Source organism: Tachyglossus aculeatus, chromosome 5 (genome assembly GCF_015852505.1).
Source record: "Tachyglossus aculeatus isolate mTacAcu1 chromosome 5, mTacAcu1.pri, whole genome shotgun sequence".
NCBI classification, from domain to species: Eukaryota; Metazoa; Chordata; class Mammalia; order Monotremata; family Tachyglossidae; genus Tachyglossus; species Tachyglossus aculeatus.
In genome coordinates this window covers 14,622,325-14,646,794 of record NC_052070.1, presented here as the reverse complement: position 1 = coordinate 14,646,794, position 24,470 = coordinate 14,622,325, and the positions used below count along the sequence as shown (strand labels likewise).

The window sequence follows — 24,470 nt, the reverse complement described above, 5'->3', positions numbered from 1 at the left end:
TGGAGAACAAGTACGAGAAGCAGTGTGGCTAAGTGGAAAGAGCATGGGCTTGAGAGTCGGAGGTCATATGTTCTAATCCCAGCTCCGCTGTTTGTCAGCTGTGTGACTTTGGGCAAGCCACTTAACTTCTCTGTGCCTTAATTACCTCATCTGTAAAATGGGGATTAAGACTGTGAGCCCCACGTGGGACAGTCTGATCACCTTAATCCACCCCATCACTTAGAACAGTGCTTTGCACATAGCAAGTGCTTAACAAATGCCACCATTATTATTATTATTACAAGGCCTTTGGATTTGGCAAAAGGAAGGGCATTGGTTATGTTTGAAAGGTCTGTTTCCATGGATTGAAGGGAGCAGAATTGGAACAGTGGAGGAGAATTAGAGGAGAAGAAGTAGAGATAGCAGGTATAGACAACTCTGTCAAGGAGTTTGGATAGGAATGGTAGGAGGGAAATGGGGCGATAACTGGAGAGAGCTCTGGGGTCAAGGGAGGGTTTTTTTTAGGATAGGAGATACATCAGCAAGTTTGAAAGCAGTGGGGAAGGAGCCATTGGAAAGCAAACAGTTATGATGGCAGTTAAGGAGGGAAGAGAGGAAGAAGTTAGTGTTTTATTATTATTATTAATATTAATCAATAATTGATTAATTAATATTAATTAATATTATTAATGATAATAATAATGGTAATTGTGAAGCATTTACTATGTGCCAAGCACTGTTCTAAGCACTGGGGGAGATAGAAGGTCATCAGATTGTCCCACGTGGGGCTCACAATCTTAATCCCCATTTTGCAGATGAGGAAACTGAGGCACAGAGAAGTCAAGTGACTTGCCCAAAGTCACACAGCTGACAAGTGGTGGAGCTGGGATTAGAACCCATGACCTCTGACTCTCCAGCCCGGGCTCTTTCAACTGAGCCACGCTGCTTCTGTTTTAATAAGGTATGAAGGGATGGAGTCCAAAGCACAGGTGGAGGGGGTGGATTTTGAAAGGAAGTGATAGATCTCTTTTTGAGATACTGCTGGAAATATTTGGAGCGTCAAAGAGGGTGGAAGAGAAGGGGGAGGACTGGAGAGGAGCAAGAGAGATTTCAATGAGATCACGCCCGATGATTTCAATTTTGTCAATAAAGTATATGTCCGGATCATTAGGGGAAATCAATCAATCAATTAATCATATTTATGGAGCGCTTACTGTGTGCAGAGCACTGTACTAAGCGCTTGGGAAGTACAAGTCGGCAACACATAGAGACAGTCCCTACCCAACAGTGGGCTCACAGTCTAAAAGGGGGAGACAGAGAACAAAACCAAACATACTAACAAAATAAAATAAATAGAATAGATATGTACAAGTTAAATAAATAAATAGAGTAATAAATATATAAAAACATATATACATATATACAGGTGCTGTGGGGAAGGGAAGGAGGTAAGATGTGGGGGATGGAGAGGGGGACAAGGGGGAGAGGAAGGAAGGAGCTCAGTCTGAGAAGGCCTCCCTGGAAAGAGATGGTGGGGGCCGAGGGAGAGGTGGATTGAGGAGGGAGTTAAAAATCTGGAAGAACTTGTGAGGGCAGTGGGTATGGGAATCAATTAGAAAGGAGAAACATTGTTGTCAGGTGGAGGAGAAGGCAGAATTGAAGCAGGTGAGAATGAATTTAAGGTGGATGACGTGAGATGGGTGTCTGGATTTCTGCCACGCTGGAGCCCAGGAGCGTGGAGGTAATCCAAGGTTTCCGGGTAGCGGTATGAGATCGGTGGAGGGACAGGAGAGAGAGTTCAGTGGAGAGGGTGGTGCTGTGGGGGTCAATTTGTGTGTCAAGAGAAGGTTGGGTTTGGAGACCGAATGGGGCATGATGGCTTTAGAATATTGGAGGAGGTTGAGAAGTCGGAGGTCTCTGTGGGGAACAGGACAGATTAGTTGGGGGTGGGTGTATGGGAAAGAGAGCAAGTGAGGAGGTTGTGGTCTGATAGAAGAATTTCAGGATTGTTGAGGGTAGAGATTGTAGTGACTAGAGCAGATGAGTGCTTAGTACAGTGCTCTGCACACAGTAAGTGCTTAATAAATACAATTGAATGAAAGTGTATGAGGTTGGGTGGAGCAGGATGACATTGGAGTTGAGAAGTGAGAGGAAGTGGACAATGGAAGTATCCGACCTGATGACTTGTATCAATCCCAGCTCTTAACAATCACCACTATAATTATCTAGATTGGAAACTCCTTGTGGTCAGAGAAAGTTTGTAGTGACTCTATTGTGCTTAGTATAGTGCTCTGTGCAGTTAGCATTCAATAAACACCAGTGATTGATATATAGAGAGATATAGACTCTTTTTAGCTTAAATGACCATTTAGTGCCTATCTAATTATACTTCTCAGCTTCACATAGTGTAACCTGAATTATTTTTGCAAAGGTTGAATAAAATGGATGCTCTATCTACTTATTGCAGATGCTTTACACAAGAGATTCGACTCCTCCCCTGGGTCCAAATCACTTCTGGGAATTTCTCTGGGGCCTCTAATTCCCACCTGGCAGTGCCTTAGAGGGATGAAACAGTTAATCTTCCTCACCATACTCTGTTACCTCCTGTTGAATTTCTGTATCGGTCCCTGCCCTTTAATCATTTTAGCTTCGTTATTTTTTATTTTTTGTCACTTTTTTAATGGTATCTATTAAACACTTACTATGTGCCAGACACCGTACTAATCTCTGGGGTAGATACAAGTTAATCAGGCTGGACACAGTCCCCATCCCACGTGGGCCTCACAGTCTTAATCCGTGTTTTACAGATGAGATAACTGGGGCCCAGAGAAGTGAAGTGACTTGCCCAAGGTCACAAGCAGAGACGTGGCAGACCTGGGATTAGAACCCAGGCCCTGTGAGGGATTGGGTCTGTGTCTAATTCTCACCATGTATTCTCTCCCAGTGTTTAGGACGTGCTCAGCACACAGACTGAATTTAATAAATACTACTACCATCAGATGTAGATCCAACTAGAGAGGCTTATCAGTTGTTCAAATTGTAAATTATTTGGTATTTCCTGTTTTAGTGTTTTCTTTCCTCCATCTTTTGCAAACCACTTAAGATGCACAATATATAATTCATAGCTGGGAATAGCTAAATGGGGGCACTGGATTGATAGCATCAATTTTGAACTGCACCTGGTTCTTTTCCTGTAAGGGGAAAAAAAAGGGAGCTTTCTTACCTTTTCATTAATGCATCACCTGTGCTTGGTTTATAAAACTTTAAAGTTAATGGCATAACCAACTCCAGCGATGATGAAGCAGATCTGTGAGTGGATCCTGGGATGAATAAGTAATGAATCACGGAAAGTTGCAATTTGAAGGCTAGCAGCTGCATGCTTGGCAGCAGATGGTCACGTCGCCGATCTGAACAGACCCGATGCCTAATTTTAAAAGCGGAATTGGTCTACGTCTTGTCGGTATCTGTGTGAAGGCGGGGGATCACCGGCTCTTTGTTTCCAGGTGGAAAAGACCGTGGCCTGGTGTGCCAAGGGAGGATAAAGTTTCATTCTGAGCTAGTTTTTTGTGGTCTTGTTGTCCTTCTGCTGTGGCCTTGTGACAGAGCTCTACAGACTTAAACTACTTCGTCACACCTCCATCCATAGAAAGCGCACTGCTATTGTTGACAAGGGCTACTGACCCAAAGGCTTTTGAAGAGGGTCGGGTCGTGGGGTAGCATGTTTTGTTGGAGAGAGCCCTGGCCTGAGACTCAGGAAATGTGGGGTGTTTTCTTCAAACTGCTCCTGGCTTGCTGCATGACCTTGGGTAAGTCTCTTTGCTTTACTGTACCTTCCTCATCTGTAAAAGTCTGTCTCCCCCCTTCTGGACTGTGAGCCCATTGTGGGCAGGGATTGTCTTTATTTGTTGTCAAATTGTACTTCCCAAACGCTTAGTACAGTGCTCAGCACACAGTAAACACTCAATAAATGTGACAATGAATGAAAGTCACCTTTGGAGGCTGGGGAAAGGGGTGATTTCATGTTGGTAAAGACTTGTGCTTCTCAGGGGACAATATGTAGAAAAAAGAAAGAAAGGAGTTTCCTATTGGGTGTGACTGGATGTAATTGCAGTTCTCTGCTTGGGTTCTCTTTCTAAGATGGGAAAAAGAGAGTAACTTTTTCAATTTCATCTTCGGCTCTTGCATCAAAAATGTTGATGTAAGCATTGTTTAAACCGGCAGGACTGTATTCACATGCTGAGCCTGCCAGGCAAGTGTGAAATGGGGGCTCCTTTTTAATGAGAAGTAAACTGGATTTTGGCTTTTTGCAAAGGCTCAGAAGAAGCACTAATTCCTCTTTAAAAAATGACCCAAGATTGAGAATGTGGCAGATTGTACTACAATAGTCTGTGTGCCGGTTTGCTCATAAACTAAGATACGCCCGTCTGCTATTTGGACAGAGGGTGTCAGTGGAATACCCATCTTCTGTTACCAGACATCAGCAATTCATTTTGTTCCTCTGGAATTTATGTCTTGGCCTCGGAATCTGTGTCTGCCTTTCCATTTTAATTTGATTCTTTGAGGGCTTCTTTAAGGAGGAAATAGCGTATTTATTGCCATGCTAAAGATGGCATTTTAATCAGTCAGATCAGGAAATCTGGGAGTTAAGTTTCCATAGCCTTAATTACAATCTGACTCTTGTGTGATAGAGAGGTTACTTCTTTACTTTATAATAATGATGGCATTTGTTAAGCGCTTACTATGTGCAAAGCACTGTTCTAAGCTCTGGGGAGGATACAATGTGATCAAGTTGTCCCACGTGGGGCTCACAGTCTTAATCCTCATTTTTACAGATGAGGGAACTGAGGCTCAGAGAAGTTAAGTGACTTGCCCAAGGTCACACAGCAGACTTGTGGTGGAGCCGGGATTCGAACCCATGACCTCTGACTCCAAAGCCCGTGCTCTTTCCACTGAGACAAGCTGCTTCTCTACTTTATCAAGCTGCAATATACAAGTCAATCCATAATTGATAGCTTGTTCATAAAATCATCTTTCTATAAGAAGGATTTGCATTTTTAGCTAGTGCTGGCCATCCACCCTGTGTACATTACACATATGCCTATTCATTATGTAAACCTGTAATTTGCAAGGATTGTCACTGTATCTTGTAGCATTCTTTCCCAAGCGCTTAGTACAGTGCTCTGCACAAAGTAAGTGCTTGGGAAAGAAAACTACAAGAAAACTACTATCAAATGCTTAGTACAGTGCTCTGCACAAAGTAAGTGCTTAATATGAATGAATATTAATGTCTGTCTCCCCCTCCTAGACTGTAAGCTCGTCGTGGGCAGGGAATCTGTCTGTTACATTGTATTCTCCCAAGTGCCTAGTACAGTGCTCTCTCTGCACATAGTAAGAGCTCAATAAATACAACTGACTGACTATATCCTATTCACTAATGGAGCTAAGAAGAAACTTAGGTAATACAAAACCACCAATGATAAAAAAGAGGGACTCTCGTGGACCTGTGGGCTGGGAACATGTCTACCAACTGTGTTGTATTGGACTCTCCCAAGTGCTTAGTACAGTACTGTGCACACTGTAGACTCAATTAATACCATTGATTGGCTGAGCAAGGTGATGGGTGGCCAGAGCAGATAGGAAGTGGCAGTGAGGACCAGGGGGTGTCTTCCACCTTTCAGAGCCATTGTCGCCGTGCGCTGTGTTGGTGTTGTTTTTGTTTGCCCTGATCATATGCTGCGCGGGGTTGTCCAGTGTCACGGAGGAGCCGGTACCCTTGCAGTGACACTGTGCCTTGGCCCAGGCTGCTGGGGGAATCCCTCCCCGTGGTAACGGTGGGGAAGCTCCTTGCAGTCAGGTATCACAATAAAAATAATAATAATGGTATTTGTTAAGTGCCTACTCTGTGCCAGGCACTCTACTAAGTGCTGGGGTGGATACAAGCCAATGGGGTTGGACAGTCCCTGTCCCCACATGGGACTCACAGTCTTAATCCCCATTTTACAGATAACTGGGGCTCAGCGAAGTGACTTGCCCAAGGTCACACAGCAGATAAGCGGCAGAGCTGGAATTAGAACCCAGGACCTTCTGACTCCCAGGCTCAGTTTCTAATCCACTACGTTATGCTCCATCTAGCAACTCTATTGCATTTTCCCGAGCCTTCAATAATAATAATAATAATAATAATAATGATGGCATTTGTTAAGCACTTACTATGTGCAAAGCACTGTTCTAAGCGCTGGGGGGGGATACAGTGTGATCAAGTTGTCCCACGTGGGGCTCACAGTCTTAATCCCCATTTTTACAGATGAGGTAACTGAGGCTCAGAGAAGTTAAGTGACTTGCCCAAGGTCACACAGCAGACATGTGGTGGAGCCGGGATTTGAACCCATGACCTCTGACTCCAAAGCCCGTGCTCTTTCCACTGAGCCATGCTGCTTCTCAGTTCTCTGCATACTAAAAGCACTCAATAAATACAGTCAGTCTACTGATTGATTGAGGAAGGCTCAGTTACTCTCCACCACTCCTCCGGAATCCAGGGAGGGAATTAGACAAGATAAGATGGATGTATCATTATTACTATTATTATTGTATTAAGCACTTACTGTGGGCCATGCACTGTTCTAAGCGCTGGAGTAGAAACAAGTTAGGTGGGACACGGTCCCTGTCCCCCATGAGGCTCATGCTTTAAGTAGGAGGGAGTAGGATTTTATACCCATTTTACAGATGAGATAACTGAAGCACAGAGAAGGGAAATGACTTGCCCAAGGCCATAGAGCAGGCACTCACTCCTGACTTCAAGGCTGTCCATCACCACGTCCCCTCCTACCTCATCTCCCTTCTCTCCTTCTCCAGCCCAGCCCACACCCTCTGCTCCTATGCCGCTGCCCCTCTGCTGCTCCCCCTTCCAGACTGTGAGCCCGCTGTTGGGTAGGGACCGTCTCTATTTGTTGCCGACTTGTACTTCCAAAGTGGTTAGTACAGTGCTCTGCACACAGTAAGCGCTCAATAAATACGATTGAATGAATGAATGAATGAATGTGGCAGAGCCGGGATTAGAACCCAGGTTCTCTGACTCCCAAACCTGTGGTTTTTCCACTAGGACATGCTGCTTCTCTTTTATGGTATTTGTTAAGCTCTGCGTATGTGTCATGCACTGCTCTAGGCCCTGGGGTAAATACAAGGTCATCAGGTTGGACACAGTCCCTGTCTCACATGGGGCTCACAGTCTAAAGTGGAGGGAGGTGATTTAATCCCTATTTTACAGATTAAGTAGCTGAGGCTCAGAGCAGTGAAGCAGAGAAGTGGCATGGCTCAGTTGGAAGAGCCCGGGCTTGGGAGTCAGAGGTCATGGGTTCAAATCCCGGCTCCGCCACTTGTCAGCTGTGTGACTTTGGGCAAGTCACTTCACTTCTCTGGGCCTCAGTTACCTCATCTGTAAAATGGGGATTAAGACTGTGAGCCCCTTGTGGGATAACCTGATCACTTTGTATCCTCCCCAGTGCTTAGAACAGAGCTTTGCACATAGTAAGCGCTTAACAAATGCCATCATTTTAAGCGACTTTCCCAAGGTCAAATAGATGAGGTACCTAAGAGTCTTCCCCTTGGTCCCTCTGAGGATTCCTGAATCCCACCTTTGCCGCCAGCCTTGCTTTGGTGTTTTTAGCCAAATCACAACCACGAGAAGCAGTGAGGCCTAATGGAAAGAACACAGGCCTGGGAATCACAGGGCCTTCATTCATTCATTCAATTGTATTTATTGAGCACTTACTGTGTGCAGAGCACTGTACTAAGCACTTGGGAAGTACAAGTTGGCAACATATAGAGACGGTCCTTACCCAACAGTGGGCTCACGGTCTAGAAGGGGGAGACAGACAACAAAACATATTAACAGAATATGGTTCCAGTGGTTCTATGGGCCTTGGTTCTAATCCCGGCTCTGCCACTTGTCTTCCGGGTGACCTTGGGCAACTCACTTTTCTTTGCCTCAGTTACCTCATTTGTAAAACTGGGATTAAGATTGTGACTCTTATCTTGGACGGGGACTGTGTCCAACCTGATTATCTTGCATCTACCCCATCGATTAGTACAGTACCTGGCAAAGAGTAAGCCCTTAACAAATACCATGATTATTATGGTTCTGAGAGTCAGAGGATCTGAATTCTAATCCTGTCTCCACCATTTGCCTGCCGTGTGACCACGGGCAAGTCACTTAACTTCTCTGTGCTTCAATTTCCTCATATGTAACAATATCTGTTCTCCCTCTCTCTTACACTGTGAGCCCTATGGTAAGACAGGGACTTTGTATATTGTATCCACCCAACACTTAGTACAGTGCTGGTTACACAGTAAGTGCTTGCCAAAGACCACAATTGGTATTATTAACAATAATAATTGTGGTATTTATTAAGTGCTTACTTTGTGCCAGGCACTGTACTAAGCACTGGAGTGGATACAGCAAATTGGGTTGGATACAGTGCCTGTCCTACATGGGGATCACAGTCTAAATCCCTGTTTTTACAGATAACTAAGAACCTGAGAAGTGAAGTGACATGTCCAAGGTCAAAGCAGACAAATGGCAGAGCAAGGATTAGAACCCATGACCTTCTGACTCCCAGGACAGTAGTCTGTCCACGATGCCATGCTGCTTCTCTTATTATTGCTTCTCACATTATTGATCGTATTAACCGTACCATCAGGGACTGGATTGGCAGCTGGGTAAAGCCCTTGTGCTTAAATTCAAGGAGACACATTCTGACCTCCTATGGAAAGCTGCGGAGATTTATTTGCTATTTCTCTCAGCTTTTTGTTGCTGATCCCCTACTCTGTCACCTTCTGGGGAGAGGAGGAAAATGGGGTCACGCTAAATGTTAGAGAGCTACACATCTCCCCTAACCTTCTATACCTGCTTGACATTTTCACTGGAGCCAAAACAATAACGCGAAGAAATGAAAACTCCTGCATCCAGACGTAATTGAAATGTACTGTTCTCTGTAGACATAACAGGACAGCCAAATTCATGTTTAGGATGATTTAACACAGATATGCCCAATTCCAGTTTGGGGAAAAAAAAACACTGCCCTTGGGTTGAGCTGTCTGGATTCTGATAAATGTTGATATTCAGTCTTCGAGGTAGGAAAGAGAAAAACCTTTTTTTTTAGTTTGTTTTGGTGGGGTGGGCAAGGAGGGGGTTTAACTCCAAAGATTTGTTCTTTTCCATAAAGCCAGGGCCTTCTAAAAGGTTTCAAGTGCCTTGAATCCAGCTCAGGTCACAGATAATTTATCTTGCCAATTTACTTCACATTTTCCTGACATGCAGTAAGAACTTCCGTCATGATTAGAGGGAAATAGAGGGTGGTGAGTCATTCTCTTCTGTTCTGTGGGCAAAGTCCTTGATTTTTTTTTTTTTACCAGTTTGTTCTTTCTGGACTGATCCCAAAGAACTCCCAGCACTCCATCCTGGTCCCCCACAGTTTGACTAATTCTGGTTCTTGGCCTTAGAAATGGAATGGTCAAGTCCACCGGTCGCCAACATCTCCTCCATCTATCTTGGGGAGGCTGTGAGGAAGAATCAGGCAGCATAAGATAAGTCTCCTGAGGTCTTTGAGAAAAGCATTGCAAGATTGTAAGCTCATTGTCGGTGGGCAATGTGTCTGTTTTTTGCTACATTGTACTCTCCCAAGCGCTTAGTACAGTGCTCTGCACACAGTCAGCATTCAATGAATACTACTGACTGACTGACTGACAAGAACCCCAGGGGAGGGTGAGAATCTCTGTCCATTTACCTTTAATGGAAAAGTTTCCTGAAACCTCAAACTAGTTTTCAAATGCTCTTTATTCATTTTTTCTTTTTGGGTATTTGTCAAGCACTTTGGGCCAGGCATTGGACTGAGTGCTTGGTAAAGGCAGTAGAATCAGATTAGACACAGTTCATGTCCCTCACAGACTTAATATCCATTTTACAGATGAGATAATTGAGACACAGTGAAATGAAATGACTTGCCCAAGGTCACACAACAGACAAGTGGTGGAGCCGGGATTAGATAATAATAATAACGATGGCATTTGTTAAGCACTTACTATGTTCCGAGCACTGTTCTAAGCTCTGGGAGAATACAAGGTAATCAGCTTGTCCCACATGGGGCTCGCAGTCTTAATCTCCATTTTACAGATGAGGTAACTGAGGCACAGAGAAGTCAAGTGACTTGCCCAAAGTCACACAGCTGACAATTGGAGGAGATGGGATTTGAACCCATGACCTCTGACTCCCAAGCCCGGGCTCTTTCCACCGCGCCACACAGGCCCAGGCTCTTTATTCTAGGCCATGATCCTTTCATTCATTCATTCACTGTTATATTTACTGAGCACTTACTGTTTGCAAAGCACTGTACTAAGCACTTGGGAGAGTACAGTACAGCCAGAAACAGACATATGCTTCTCACTAGGCCATATTGGTTCAGACGGTCTGAAGGTTTTGCAAATCAATCAATCAATCAATCAATCAATCAATCGTATTTATTGAGCGCTTACTGTGTGCAGAGCACTGTACTAAGCGCTTGGGATGTACAAGCTGGCAACATATAGAGATAGTCCCTACCCAACAGTGGGCTCACAGTCTAGAAGGGGGAGACAGAGAACAAAACCAAACATACTAACAAAATAAATAGAATAAATAGGTACAAGTAAAATAAATAGAGTAATAAATATGTACAAACAAATATACATATAATAGTAGGAGCAAGAGTTATAGAGTGCCATCTTGGCCTGGGGCAATGTACTAGGTTCTATACTGTAAGCTCACCTCTAGACCCTAAACTCATTGCGGGCAGGGAATGTGTCTGTTTTTTGTTATATTATACTCTCCCAAATACTTACTACCCCATTCTGCACATGGTAAGCGCTCAGTAAATATGATCAAGTGAATTGGGAAGTACAGTATAAAGAAGTGACCTATTCCCTGCCCACAAGGAACTTACACCTAACGAGGGAGATCAACAAAAAAATTTCCCGCAGAAGTCAACTGTGTTATTGACACACACGCAAAAGTGCAGAAGATAGGGGGGAGTAAGAGCACCAGCAAACTGGATGATCACAACACTGAACCAATGAACAACATTGAGTTTCAGTGAATACAGTCTAGGACTACCATCCCGGCGAAGCAGCGTGGTCTAGTGGCTAGATCCCGGACCTGGGTTCTAATCCAGCTCTGCCGCTTGTCTGCTGTGTGACCTTGGAAAAGTCACTTCACTTCTTTGGGCCTCAGTTCCCTCATCTGGAAAATGGGAATTAAGACTGTGAGCTCTATGTGGGACAGGGACTGTGTCCAACCTGATTAACCTGTATCTACCCCGGTGCTTAGCACAGTGTCTAACAAATAGTAAGCATTTAACAAATACCGTCATCATCATCATTTCTGTCTTGTGACCTAGAATTGGTGAAGGAACTTTCAGCGGAAAAACCCCCTTGCAGATAGGGGCAGGGCTTGAACAGAGACATTGCTTACACATATGTAGCCTGGCCCACTTCAGACAATTAGCTCCAGTGGAGAACTAATAATAATAATCATAATTTTGGTATTTCATTCATTCAATCGTATTTATTGAGTGATTACTGTGTGCAGAGCACTGTACTAAGCACTTGGGGAGTACAAGTCGGCAACATATACAGATGGTCCCTACCCAACAACGGGCTCACAGTCTAGAAGGGGGAGACAGATAATAAAACAGAACATGTAGACAGGTGTCAAAATCGTCAGAATAAATGGAATTATAGCTATATGCACATCATTAACAAAATAAATAGAATAGTAAATATGTACAAGTAAAATAGAGTAATAAATCTGTACAAATATATATACAAGTGCTGTGGGGAGGGGAATGGATCCTCTCCTCTGAGCGCCACCATAGACGCCCGGGACTCCGTTCCCGAGAGGCCCGCCATCACACCGCGAGACGCCCGGGACTCCGTTCCCGAGAGGCCCGCCCGCCATCACACCGCGCGGCCTTGCTGCTCCCGGAAGGTTCCTCTCCTCAAAGCGCGCCTCCATAGACGCCCGGGACTCCGTTCCCGAGAGGCCCGCCCGCCCGCCATCACACCGCGCGGCCTTGCCGCTCCCGGAAGGCTCCTCTCCTCAGAGCGCCGCCATTGACGCCCGGGACTCTGTTCCCGAGAGGCCCGGCCGCCCGCCCTCCCGCCATCTCAGCGCCCCCACGGACGCCCACCCTGCATCCACCCCCCCCCCACTTCGGAGGCCTTCCGTAAAGTGCCCCTCATCCCCCCCCCCCTTCCCGGTCCGGTCCTGACTGACTCTCCCCCGCCCCCAGGTAAAAAGCCCTTGTTAGCACCTTGTTAGCACCATGTTAGCACCATGTTACATGTTACATTAACGACAACCTCATTCCCACCTCCTCAGCCCTCCCATGCTAGTTGACTGTTCGTTCCCCTCCCCAGGTATCTCTGCTCCCTGACCCCCCTTAACTGGCCCACCCTACTCCAGCTCTTAATAGTTTGTATCTGCTCTCTGTGGCATCATTGTCTGCCAATTCTATTATTGCCATAGCATATTGATTGCTCAACTACACCCTGTGACGCCATCGCCTACTTTTATCATTGCTACTGTTTTATTGCTTCTGCATCTCAATTGTTAACCCCCCGCGGTACTGTCACTCGCCCTGCTGACCTCACCATGAACTTTCAGTTCCCTTGCTCCCAACTGCCATTCCCATTCCTCACCTTCCCCTTCCCCTCTCCCACCCAGCTGTTTCCCTCCCTCTCACCCACCAAGACCGCTCCCCCTCAACCCCTACCAAGGATTCCTCTGTACCAGCGCAGGTCCTCCGCTTCTCCCTCCCGGCCCCCCCTCCTCCCCTTCTCCCCGCCCCCACCCCATCCCAGTTCTCCTTTCCCATCGCCACGCCCCTTCCCACTCTCCCCGCCCAGGCCCCCGCCAACTCATCCCAATCCAAACCCTCCCCACCCCTCGCACCCTTCCCCCTCCCTCCCCTCCCTCGACAGCTGATGCCAAGTGTGGCCTCTGGAACCCCCGCTCCGTTTTAAGTAAGATCCCTTTCATCCTGGACCTTTTCCTTCCCAGTTCTCTACTCCTCCTCGCCCTAACTGAAACATGGCTGTCTCCGGACGACACGGTCTCTTCTGCTGCTCTCTGCAGTGCAGGCCTCTTCTTCTCCCACTCCCCCAGACTCACCGGAAAAGGAGGAGGTGTCGGTTTCCTTCTCGCCCCACAATGTCGCTTTCGCACTATCCCTCCTCCCCCTTCCCTTTCCTTCCCTTCCTTTGAAGCCCACATTATTCGCCTCTCCCACCCCCTCCAGATTCTTGTAGCCGTCATCTACCGCCCTCCGGGCCCCACTTCCAACTTCTTTAACGACTTTGACCCCTTCCTCACATTCCTTCTCTCCTTCTCCATGCCCACTCTGATCCTCGGAGACTTCAATATCCACATGGATATCCCTAACGACTCCTCTGCCTCCCGCCTTCTATCTCTACTTGACGCTGCCAACCTCTTCCTCCACCCCACCTCACCCACTCACCAACTTGGTCATACCCTCGACCTCATCATCTCCTACCGCTGCACTGTGTCCACCCTCACCAACTCTGTGATCCCTCTCTCTGATCATAATCTTCTCACCTGCCTCCTCACTCACACACCTTTCCCCCGTAAATCCGTATTACTCCCTCACAGAGATCTCCGCTCTCTGGACCCCACCCATCTTTCGGAGCGCCTCACACCCCACCTCGCCGCCCTCTCCTCTCTACCCAGTCTTGATGATCAGATTACTGCTCTCAACTCTACCCTTTCTACTCAGCTAGACTCGCTCGCTCCCCTTTCCCTTCGCCGCTCTCGCACCACTAACCCACAGCCCTGGATCACTGCAACTGTCCGCCTCCTTCGCTCTTATGCTCGAGCTGCCGAACGCTGCTGGCGAAAGTCTAAACACCATGCCAACCTCGTTCACTTCAAGTTTATCCTTTCCTGCCTTAACTCAGCCCTCTCTTCTGCCAGACAAAACTATTTCTCCTCCCTTATTGACACCCATGCCCATCACCCCCGCCAGCTCTTCCGTACATTCAACTCCCTTCTCAGGCCCCCGGTTCCTCCCCCTCCTCCTTCCCTCACCCCCAACGATCTGGCCTCCTACTTCATCAACAAAATTAAATCCATCAGATCCGACCTCCCCAAAGTCTCTTCCCCCCTTTCTCCAACCCCCCGGCTCTCAACACTCTCTGCTACTCTCCCATCCTTCCCAGCGGTATCCTCAGAGGAACTCTCCTCTCTCCTCTCAAGTGCTACTCCGGCCACCTGTGCTTCTGACCCCATTCCCTCTCATCTTATGAAATCTCTCGCTCCATCCCTTCTCCCCTCCTTAACTTCCATCTTCAACCGCTCACTCTCCACTGGTTCCTTCCCCTCTGCCTTCAAACATGCCCATGTCTCTCCCATCCTAAAAAAACCCTCTCTTGACCCCACCTCACCTTCTAGTTATCGTCCCATATCCCTCCTACCATTCCTTTCCAAACTCCTTGAACGAGTTGTCTACACGCGCTGCCTAGAATTCCTCAACAACAACTCTCTCCTCGACCCCCTCCAGTCTGGCTTCCGTCCCCTTCATTCCACGGAAACTGCGCTCTCAAAGGTCACCAATGACCTCCTGCTTGCCAAATCCAACGGCTCATACTCTGTCCTAATCCTCCTCGACCTCTCAGCTGCCTTTGACACTGTGGACCACCCCCTTCTCCTCCACACGTTATCTGACCTTGGCTTCACAGACTCCGTCCTCTCCTGGTTCTCCTCTTATCTCTCCGGTCGTTCTTTCTCAGTCTCTTTTGCAGGCTCCTCCTCCCCCTCCCATCCTCTTACGGTGGGGGTTCCCCAAGGTTCAGTGCTTGGTCCCCTTCTGTTCTCAATATACACTCACTCCCTTGGTGACCTCATTCGCTCCCACGGCTTCAACTATCATCTCTACGCTGATGACACCCAGATCTCCATCTCTGCCCCTGCTCTCTCCCCCTCCCTCCGGGCTCGCATCTCCTCCTGCCTTCAGGACATCTCCATCTGGATGTCCGCCCGCCACCTAAAGCTCAACATGTCGAAGACTGAGCTCCTTGTCTTCCCTCCCAAACCTTGTCCTCTCCCTGACTTTCCCATCTCTGTTGACGGCACTACCATCCTTCCCGTCTCACAAGCCCGCAACCTTGGTGTCATCCTCGACTCTGCTCTCTCATTCACCCCTCACATCCAAGCCGTCACCAAAACCTGCCGGTCTCAGCTCCGCAACATTGCCAAGATCCGCCCTTTCCTCTCCATCCAAACTGCTACCCTGCTTATTCAAGCTCTCATCCTATCCCGTCTGGACTACTGCACTAGCCTTCTCTCTGATCTCCCATCCTCGTGTCTCTCTCCACTTCAATCCATACTTCATGCTGCTGCCCGGATTATCTTTGTCCAGAAACGCTCTGGACATATTACTCCCCTCCTTAAAAACCTCCAATGGCTACCGATCAATCTGCGCATCAGGCAGAAACTCCTCACCCTGGGCTTCAAGGCTGTCCCATCACCTCGCCCCCTCCTACCTCACCTCCCTTCTCTCCTTCTACTGCCCAGCCCGCACCCTCCGCTCCTCCACCACTAATCTCCTCACTGTACCTCGCTCTCGCCTGTCCCGCCATCGACCCCCGGCCCACGTCATCCCCCGGGCCTGGAATGCCCTCCCTCTGCCCATCCGCCAAGCTAGCTCTCTTCCTCCCTTCAAGGCCCTGCTGAGAGCTCACCTCCTCCAGGAGGCCTTCCCAGACTGAGCCCCTTCTTTCCTCTCCCCCTCGTCCCCCTCTCCATCCCCCCGTCTTACCTCCTTCCCTTCCCCACAGCACCTGTATATATGTATATATGGTTGTACATATTTATTACTCTATTTATTTATTTATTTATTTATTTATTTATTTTACTTGTACATTTCTATCCTACTTATTTTATTTTATTGGTATGTTTGGTTCTGTTGTCTGTCTCCCCCCTTTTAGACTGTGAGCCCACTGTTGGGTAGGGACTGTCTCTATGTGATGCCAATTTGTACTTCCCAAGCGCTTAGTACAGTGCTCTGCACATAGTAAGCGCTCAATAAATACGATTGATTGATTGATTGATTGAATGAGGTAGGGTGGGACGGATGGGGAGGAAAAGGGAGGCTCAGTCTTGGAAGGCCTCCTGGAGGAGGTGAGCTCTCAGTAGGACTTTGAAGGGAGGAAGAGAGCTAGCTTGGCGGATGTTGGGAGGGAAGGCATTCCAGGCCCGGGGGATGACATGGGCCTGGGGTCGATGGCGGGACAGGCGAGAACGAGGTACGGTGAGGAGATTAGCGGCAGAGGAGCGGAGGGTGCGGGCTGGGCTGGAGAAGGAGAGAAGGGAGGTGAGGTAGGAGGGGGCGAGGTGATGGACAGCCTTGAAGCCCAGGGTGAGGAGTTTTTGCTTGATACGTAGGTTGACAGGCAGCCACTGGAGATTTTGTTTTAGTTAAGTGCTTACTATGTGCCAGACACTGTCCAAAGCACTGGGGTAGTTACGAGGTAATCAGGTTGGACCCAGTCCCTGTCCCACATAGGGCTCACAGTGTTAATCCCCACTTTACAGATGAGGGAACTGAGGCACAGAGAAGTGAAGTTACTTGCCTGAGGTTACACAGCAGAAAAGTGGAGGAGCTGGGATTAGAACTCATGACCTTCTAACTTTCAGGCCTCTGCTCTATCCACCAGGCCATGCTGCTTCTCTAGCTGAGTCTTGCACCCTTATACTACTTGTTATTGTGACTTGATTAATTCCCGGCTAGGAAAAAAACAGTTACTGCAACAACCGAGAGCTTATATCAAAGGAAAATCAAAGAGATCCATTATCATGAATTGTGACAAGTGACATAGGGGATGAACCACAGGACCTCAATCAATCAATCAATCAATCATTGGTATTTATTGAGTGCTTATTATGTGCACTATACTAAGCACCTGGGAAAGTGCAACACAACAGAGTTGATAGATGGGATTTCTGCCCACAAGGAATTTAAGTCTATTGGGGGAGATAGACAATCAAATTGATGATTAGAAGTTCATTTCATTCATTGTCACAATTATGAGTGCTTACTGTATGCAAAGCACTATACTAAGCTTGTGGAAGAGTACAATATAACAATAAACAGACACATTCCTTGCCCACAGTGAGCTTACAGTCCAGAGGGGAGACAGACATTAATATAAATAAATTCATTCATTCAATCAATAGTATTTATTGAGCGCTTACTGTGTGCAGAGCACTGTACTAAGGGCTTGGGAAGTACAAGTCGGCAACATGTAGAGACGGTCCCTACCCAACAACAGGCTCACAGTCTAGAAGGGAGAGATGGACAACAATACAAAACATGTATGAATAACAACAATAAAAAACATGAATGCATAAATAGAAGCGGGAGCTTTGGGGAAAGGTCAGCAGGAAATGCAGTTGTTCAACTTAGAAATATCTGTTTACTGGCCTACTTGAAATCTTTTGATGAATCAATTGTATTGAGTGCTGAGCACTGCACTAAGCACTTGGGAGAGTACAATATAAGAGTTGATAGATATGTTCCCTGGCAACAACGAGCTTACAGTTTAGAGGTGGAGACAGACATAGATATAAATAAAAATAAATTACAGATATGTACATAGGTGCTGTGGCTCTGAGGGACCGACGAATAAAGGGAAAAAATCCAAGTGCAAGGGTGATGCAAATGGAGGTGGGGCAAATATCAAATACTCAAAGGTTTCAGATCCGAGTGCGAAGGAAGTGCATCAAGGGGTTTGCTTTCTGAATCGGGCAACAACTCAACCAGACTTGGGCTGAATGGCCTTGATGTTCACTGTTACTCTTCCTCTGCAAGTCTGGTTCTACCTCTGCCTCCACTCCCTAGCTATCAATTAATCCATCAACCAATCATTGGTATTTATTGTGCTTACTCTGTGCAGAGCACTGTACTAAGTACTTGGGAGAATCCAGTCGGGTTAATAGATGCAATCTCTGCCCTAGTGGGAAAGACTGACAGGCAAATAAATAACTGGTCTTGTCTTATGTCATCAAGCTGTTTCCTACCCAAAGCGACACCACGAACACATCTCTCCCAGAACATACTGCTCTCTATCTGCAATCATTTTATTTTATTTTATTTTATTTTATTTTATTTTATTTTATTTTATTTTGTTAGTATGTTTGGTTTTGTTCTCTGTCTCCCCCTTTTAGACTGTGAGCCCACTGTTGGGTAGGGACTGTCTCTATGTGTTGCCAATTTGTATTTCCCAAGTGCTTAGTACAGTGCTCTGCACACAGTAAGTGCTCAATAAATACGATTGGTGATGATGATGATGATTCTGGTACTGGATCCAGAGAGTTTTCTTGGTAAAAATCTGGAAGTGGTTTACCGTTGCTGTTAGAGAAGCGGCGTGACTCAGTGGAAAGAGCCCGGGCTTTGGAGTCAGAGGTCATGTGTTCTAATCCCAGCTCCACCACATGTCTGCTGTGTGACCTTGGGCAAGTCACTTCACTTCTCTGGGCCTCAGTTCCCTCATCTGTAAAATGGGGATTAAGACTGTGAGCCTCACGTGGGACAACTTGACCACCTTGTATCCCCCCCAGCGCTTAGAACAGTGCTTTGCATATAGGAAGCGCTTAACAAATGCCATCATTATCATTATTATTATTAAATGCAAGTCTCCGCCCTCGACTCGTTCCCGTGCCGCTGCTGCCCGGCACACGGGAGTTTTGACTTGTGGCAGATTGCCTGCCACTAGCTAGTCACTGCCCAAGCTAGGAATGGAATGGACAGGCCTCTGCTTGACTCTCCCTCCTGTAGCTGAGACTAGTAGGGTACTGGAAACTCTTCATCATCATCATCAATCGTATTTATTGAGCGCTTACTAATCTTCAATTGCGACACTGAGTGGGGAAATAACTGGTAGGGGGAAGCAAAAGTAATAATATAACACAGCATAAGTGTTACCAGAGCCAGGACCCAAGGACTCAGGGGTGAGTAGCTAAGTGTGTAAGTGATGTGAAAGTGTCCCTGAAAACTCTCTCTTGGATTCCCCCCGCCCGCCCGCCCGCCGCCTCTTTTTTCAGTTTATACTCGCTCTCATGGGAAGCTTGTCACATGGTGTTGGCGAAAATGTTTGCTTCTCTCTCTTTCCTTCAATAAACTAGAGAGAAGCAGTGTGACCTAGTGGATAGAGCATGGACCCGGGAGTTAGAAGGATCCGGGTTCTAATTCTGGTTCTGCCACTTGTCTGCTGTCTGACCTTGGGCAAGTCATTTAACTTCTCTGGGCCCCAGTTACCTTACCTGTAAAATGGGAATTAAGACTTTGAGTCCCACATGGGACACACAGACAAAAATCTCTGCCCTAGTGGGAAAGACTGACAAGAAAATAAATTACTGGTCTTTTCCAGTTATTACCTTGTATCTACCGCTACCTTGTATCATCAATCATCATCAATCATTTATTGAGCGCTTACTATGTGCAGAGCACTGTACTAAGCGCTTGGGAAGTACAAATTGGCAACATATAGAGACAGTCCCTACCCAACAGTGGGCTCACAGTCTAAAAGGGGGAGACAGAGAACAAAACCAAACATACTAACAAAATAAAATAAATAGAATAGATATGTACAAATAAAATAAATAAATAGAGTAATAAATATGTACAAACATATATACATATATACAGGTGCTGTGGGGAAGGGAAGGAGGTAAGATGGGGGGATGGAGAGGGGGATGAGGGGGAGAGGAAAGAAGGGGCTCAGTCTGGGAAGGCTTGTATCTACCGTGGTTCAGTGGAAAGAGCATGGGCTTTGGAGTCAGAGGTCATGGGTTCAAATCCCAGCTCCGCCAACTGTCAGCTGTGTGACTTTGGGCAAGTCACTTAGCTTCTCTGGGCCTCAGTTACCTCATCTGTAAAATGGGGACTAAAACTGTGAGCCCCCCGTGGGACAACCTGATTACCTTGTAACCTCCCCAGTGCTTAGAACAGTGCTTTGCACATAGTAAGCGCTTAACAAATACTATTATTATTTATTATCATTATTATTTACCTCAGGGCTTAGAACAGTGCCTAGCACATAGTAAGTGCTTAACAAATACCATTTAAAAAAAAAAAGAGGCAGTAGAATTCCCAGAACTCCCTTTTCTCTCATCTGTGCTTCTCTACATCTCTGGGACTTCAAGGAGTTCTCTTCCTTGTCTGAGGACTATATCAGTGAACTTTCATTCATTCATTCACTCGTATTTATTGAGCATTTACTGTGTGCAAAGCACTGTACTAAGCTAGGGAGAGTACAAAATAATAGTGTGGCTCAGTGGAAAGAGCATGGGCTTTGGAGTCAGAGGTCAGGGGTTCAAATCCCGGGTCTGCCAATTGTCGGCTGTGTGACTTTGGGCAAGTCATTTAATTTCTCTGTGCCTCAGTTACCTCATCTGTAAAATGGGGATTAAAACTGTGAGCCCCCGTGGGACAACCTGATCACCTTGTAACCTCCCCAGCGCTTAGAATAGTGCTTTGCACATAGTAAGCACTTAATAAATGCCATTATTATTATTATTATTATCAACAGACATAATCCCTGCCCACAATGAGCTCACAGTCTAGAGGGGAGACAGAAATTAATATACATAAATATATAAATTACAGATATACACATATGTGCATTGGGGATGTGAGGAAGGATGAATGAAGTGAGCAAGTCAAGGCTATACAGAAGGGAATGGGAGAAGAGGAGAGGAGGGAAGGCTTCTTGGAGGAGATGTGCCTTCAATAAGGCTTTGAAATGGTGGAGAGCAATTATCTGCCGGGTATGAAGAGGGAGGACATTCTGAGCCAGAGGTATGGTGTGGGGGAGAGGTTGGGGGTGAGATAGACGAAATCGAGGTAGAGTGAGAAGGTTAACATTAGAGGAACAAAGTGTGTCATCTGGGTAATAGGAGAGTAGCAAGGTGACATAGGAGGGGATGAGGGGATTGAGTGCTTTAAAGTCAAGGGTGAGGAGTTTTTGTTTGATGCAGAGGTGGATGGGCAATCTCTGGAGTTTCTTGAGAAGTGGGGAAATACGGTCTGAATGTTTTTGAAGGAAAATGACTTGAGCAGAAGAGTGCAGTATGGACTGGAGTGGGAAAAGACAGTAGGCGGGGAGATCAGCAAGGAGGTTGATAAGGTAATCAAGTGCTTGCATTAATGTCATAGCAGTTTGGATGGAGAGGAAGGGAAAGATTTTATCAATGCTGTGAATGTAGATGGCTTGAATATGTGGGTTGAATGAGAGAGAGGAGTCTAGGATAATGCCAAGGTTCCGGGCTTGGGAGACAAGGAAGGATGGTGGTGCTGTCTACAGTGATTCATTCAATCATATTTACTGAGTGCTTACCGTGTGCAGAGCACTGTACTAAGCGCTTGGGAAGTACAAGTTTGCAACATACAGAGACGGTCCCTACCCAACAGCGGACTCACAGTCTAGAAGGGGGAAAGTGAGCAGCAGGACAGGGTTGGGTGGGAAGATAAGTACAATTTTAGCCATTTTAAGTTTGAGGTGACGGGAGGATAGCCATGTAGAGAAGACAGGAGGAAATACGCCACTGCAGAGAGGGAGAGGGATGAGGACTGGAGATGTAGATTTGAGTGTCAGATGTAGATCTGGGTGACCATCAGATGATGATAATAATAATAATAATAATAATAATAGTAATAATAATAATAATAATGGCATTTATTAAGCACTTACTGTGAGCAAAGCAATCATAAGCACTACCAGTCCTGGATCAGATCAGTGGTGTGACCAGTAACAGGGAGTGACAACAGGGGCTTGGAAGAGGAGTCTGATGACTGCTCTCTCTGATATTGAGCCTTCCCAGGAGGTTTTTTTTTAAATTTAGTGGCAATTTTTAATAATAATAATAATGATGGCATTTATTAAGCGCTTACTATGTGCAAAGCACTGCTCTAAGCACAGGGGAGGTTACAAGGTGATCAGGTTGTCCCACAGGGGGCTCACAGTCTTAATCCCCATTTTACAGATGAGGTAACTGAGGCACAGAGAAGTTAAGTGACTTGCCCAAAGTCACACAGCTGACAATTGGCAGAGCTAGGATTCGAACCCATGACCTCTGACTCCAAAGCCCGGGCTCTTTCCACTGATTCACGCTGCCTAAGTGCTTACTGTGTGCAGCGCACTGTTCTAAATACTGGGGCAGGAACAAGATGATCAGTTTGGACACAGTCCATGTCCCATATGGGGTATATAGTCTTAATCCCCATTTTATAGATGAGGTAACTGAAGCCCAGAGAAGTTAAGTGACTTGCCCAAGGTCACACAGCAGACAAGTAGTGGATCCAGGATTAGAACCCAGGTCCTTCTGACTTCCAGGACTGTGATCAATCCACCAAGCCACGCTGCTTCCTCAACTGCGTTCACCACCCATTTCCCCTGTGGTTGTTTATGGATACATCACGTACATTTTCTGGGCTCTTTGTTTCAATCAATCAACCAATGGTATTTATTAAATACTTACTAAATGGTATTTATTAAATACTTACAGTGCTCTGCACATAGTAAGCTCTCAATAAATACGATTGATTGATTGATTAAATACTTACTGTGTACAGAGCACTATACTAAGTGCCTGGGAGAGAAAAATATAACAGAGTTCATACTCACACTCCTTGCCCTCAACAAGCTTATTCCAGAGGCTGAGCTTACAGTCTAGAGATTTGAGTGCTTACTACAGTACTCTGTACACAGTAAGAATTCTATAAATACCATCGATTAACTGGATTACATCTGATAATAGATTCTAAACTTCTTGTGGACAGGGATTATTTATAGCAATAATAATAATGACAACATTTATTATAAATAAATAATAAAATTTATTATTTAGAGAAGTGGCATGGCTCAGTGCAATGAGCCTGGGCTTTGGAGTCAGAGGTCATGGGTTCGAATCCCGGCTCCACTAATTGTCAACTGTGTGACCTTGGGCAAGTCACTTAACTTCTCTGTGCCTCAGTTACCTCATGTGTAAAATGGGGATTGACCGTGAGCCCCACGGGGGACAACCTGATCACCTTGTAACCTCACCAGCACTTAGAACAGTGCTTTGCACATAGAAAGTGCTTAATAAATGCCATCATTATTATTTATTAAGCGCTTACAATGTGCAAAGCACTGTTCTAAGAACTGGGGAGGTTACAAGGTGATAATATAATATGATGGCATTTATTGAGCACTTACTATGTGCAAAGCACTGTTCTAAGGGCTGGGGAGGATACAAGGTGATCAGGTTGTCCCTCGGGGTGCTCACAGTCTTAATCCCCATTTTAAAGATGAGGTAACTGAGGCACAAAGAAGTGAAGTGACTTGCCCAAAGTCACACAGCTGACAGTGGGCGGAGTCCAGATTTGAACACATGACCTCTGACTCCAAAGCCCGGGCTCTTTCCATTGAGCCATGCTGCTTCTCACTCTGCATTGTGCTTTCCCAAGCACTCAGTAGAGTGCTCTGCACACAGTCAGTCAATCGATTGACTGATTGATTGACAATGGGCCCTTCATTTAGAGGTACAGAACACTGCAAATCTCTTGTTTTGTTGATTTGAAATGTCTGTTTTCCTCTTCTGACTGTGAGCTGCTTGTTGTCAGGGAATATGTCTAACCCTGTTGTATTCTCCCAAGCACTCGGTACAGTTCTCTGCACACAATAAGTACTCAGTACAAACCACTGATTGATTGATCGGGAAACTCCGGCTGCCTCAGCATTTGCACTGGTTGTAACATTCCCAGAAAGCCTTAGGGATTCATATTCCTTTTTCGTCCACTCGATTCTGCAGAGTGGAGCTAGTGATTGCTGAGTCAAGGAAAAACTGGATAAATTCCCATGTATCTCTCCTAAGAACTTTGTGTTCAATGAAACTTAAAATGCTGACTTCAAATTTGAACTTTTGTTATATGGTTTTGAATAACTGGATGAAGAAAATTATCAGTCACATTCATTGAATCAATCAGTCAATCGCATTTATTGAGTGCTTACTGTGTGCAGAGCACTGTACTAAGCGCTTGGGAAGTACAAGTTGGCAACATATGTGCAGAGCACTGTACTAAGCACTTGGGAGAGTACAGTTTAACAGTATAACTGACGTATTGCCTGCCCACAATGAGCTTACAGTCTAGAGCACTTCCCAGCTTCAAAGAGTTTTTAGGGGAACAGTGTGGCCTAGTGTCCGGGACTCAGAGCACCTGGGTTCAAATCCTGGCTCTGTCACCTGCTCAGGGAATTTGGTCCAGTCACTTCACTTCTCTGTACCTCAGTTTCCTCCTTTGTAAAATGGGAATTCAATCGCTGTTCTCCCTCATACTTAGAATGTGAGCCCCTTGTGAGACAGGGACTGTATCCAACCTTGCAACTACCCCAGCATTTAGTGCTCA

The 24,470-nt window shown here is 46.1% G+C and overlaps 1 protein-coding gene across 1 annotated transcript in view; it reads left to right on the top strand.

Annotated features, from left to right (window-relative positions):
* The first annotated feature begins 3,432 nt into the window (after window positions 1–3,432).
* Window positions 3,433–24,470, top strand: part of AKAIN1 (A-kinase anchor inhibitor 1) — a 36,261-nt gene continuing 15,223 nt past the window's right edge. Inside the window, exon 1 of the mRNA XM_038747201.1 lies at window positions 3,433–3,785. Within this exon, the coding sequence (XP_038603129.1) occupies window positions 3,698–3,785 (88 nt within the window). The 5' untranslated portion in view covers window positions 3,433–3,697. The remainder of the gene's footprint in view (window positions 3,786–24,470) is intronic.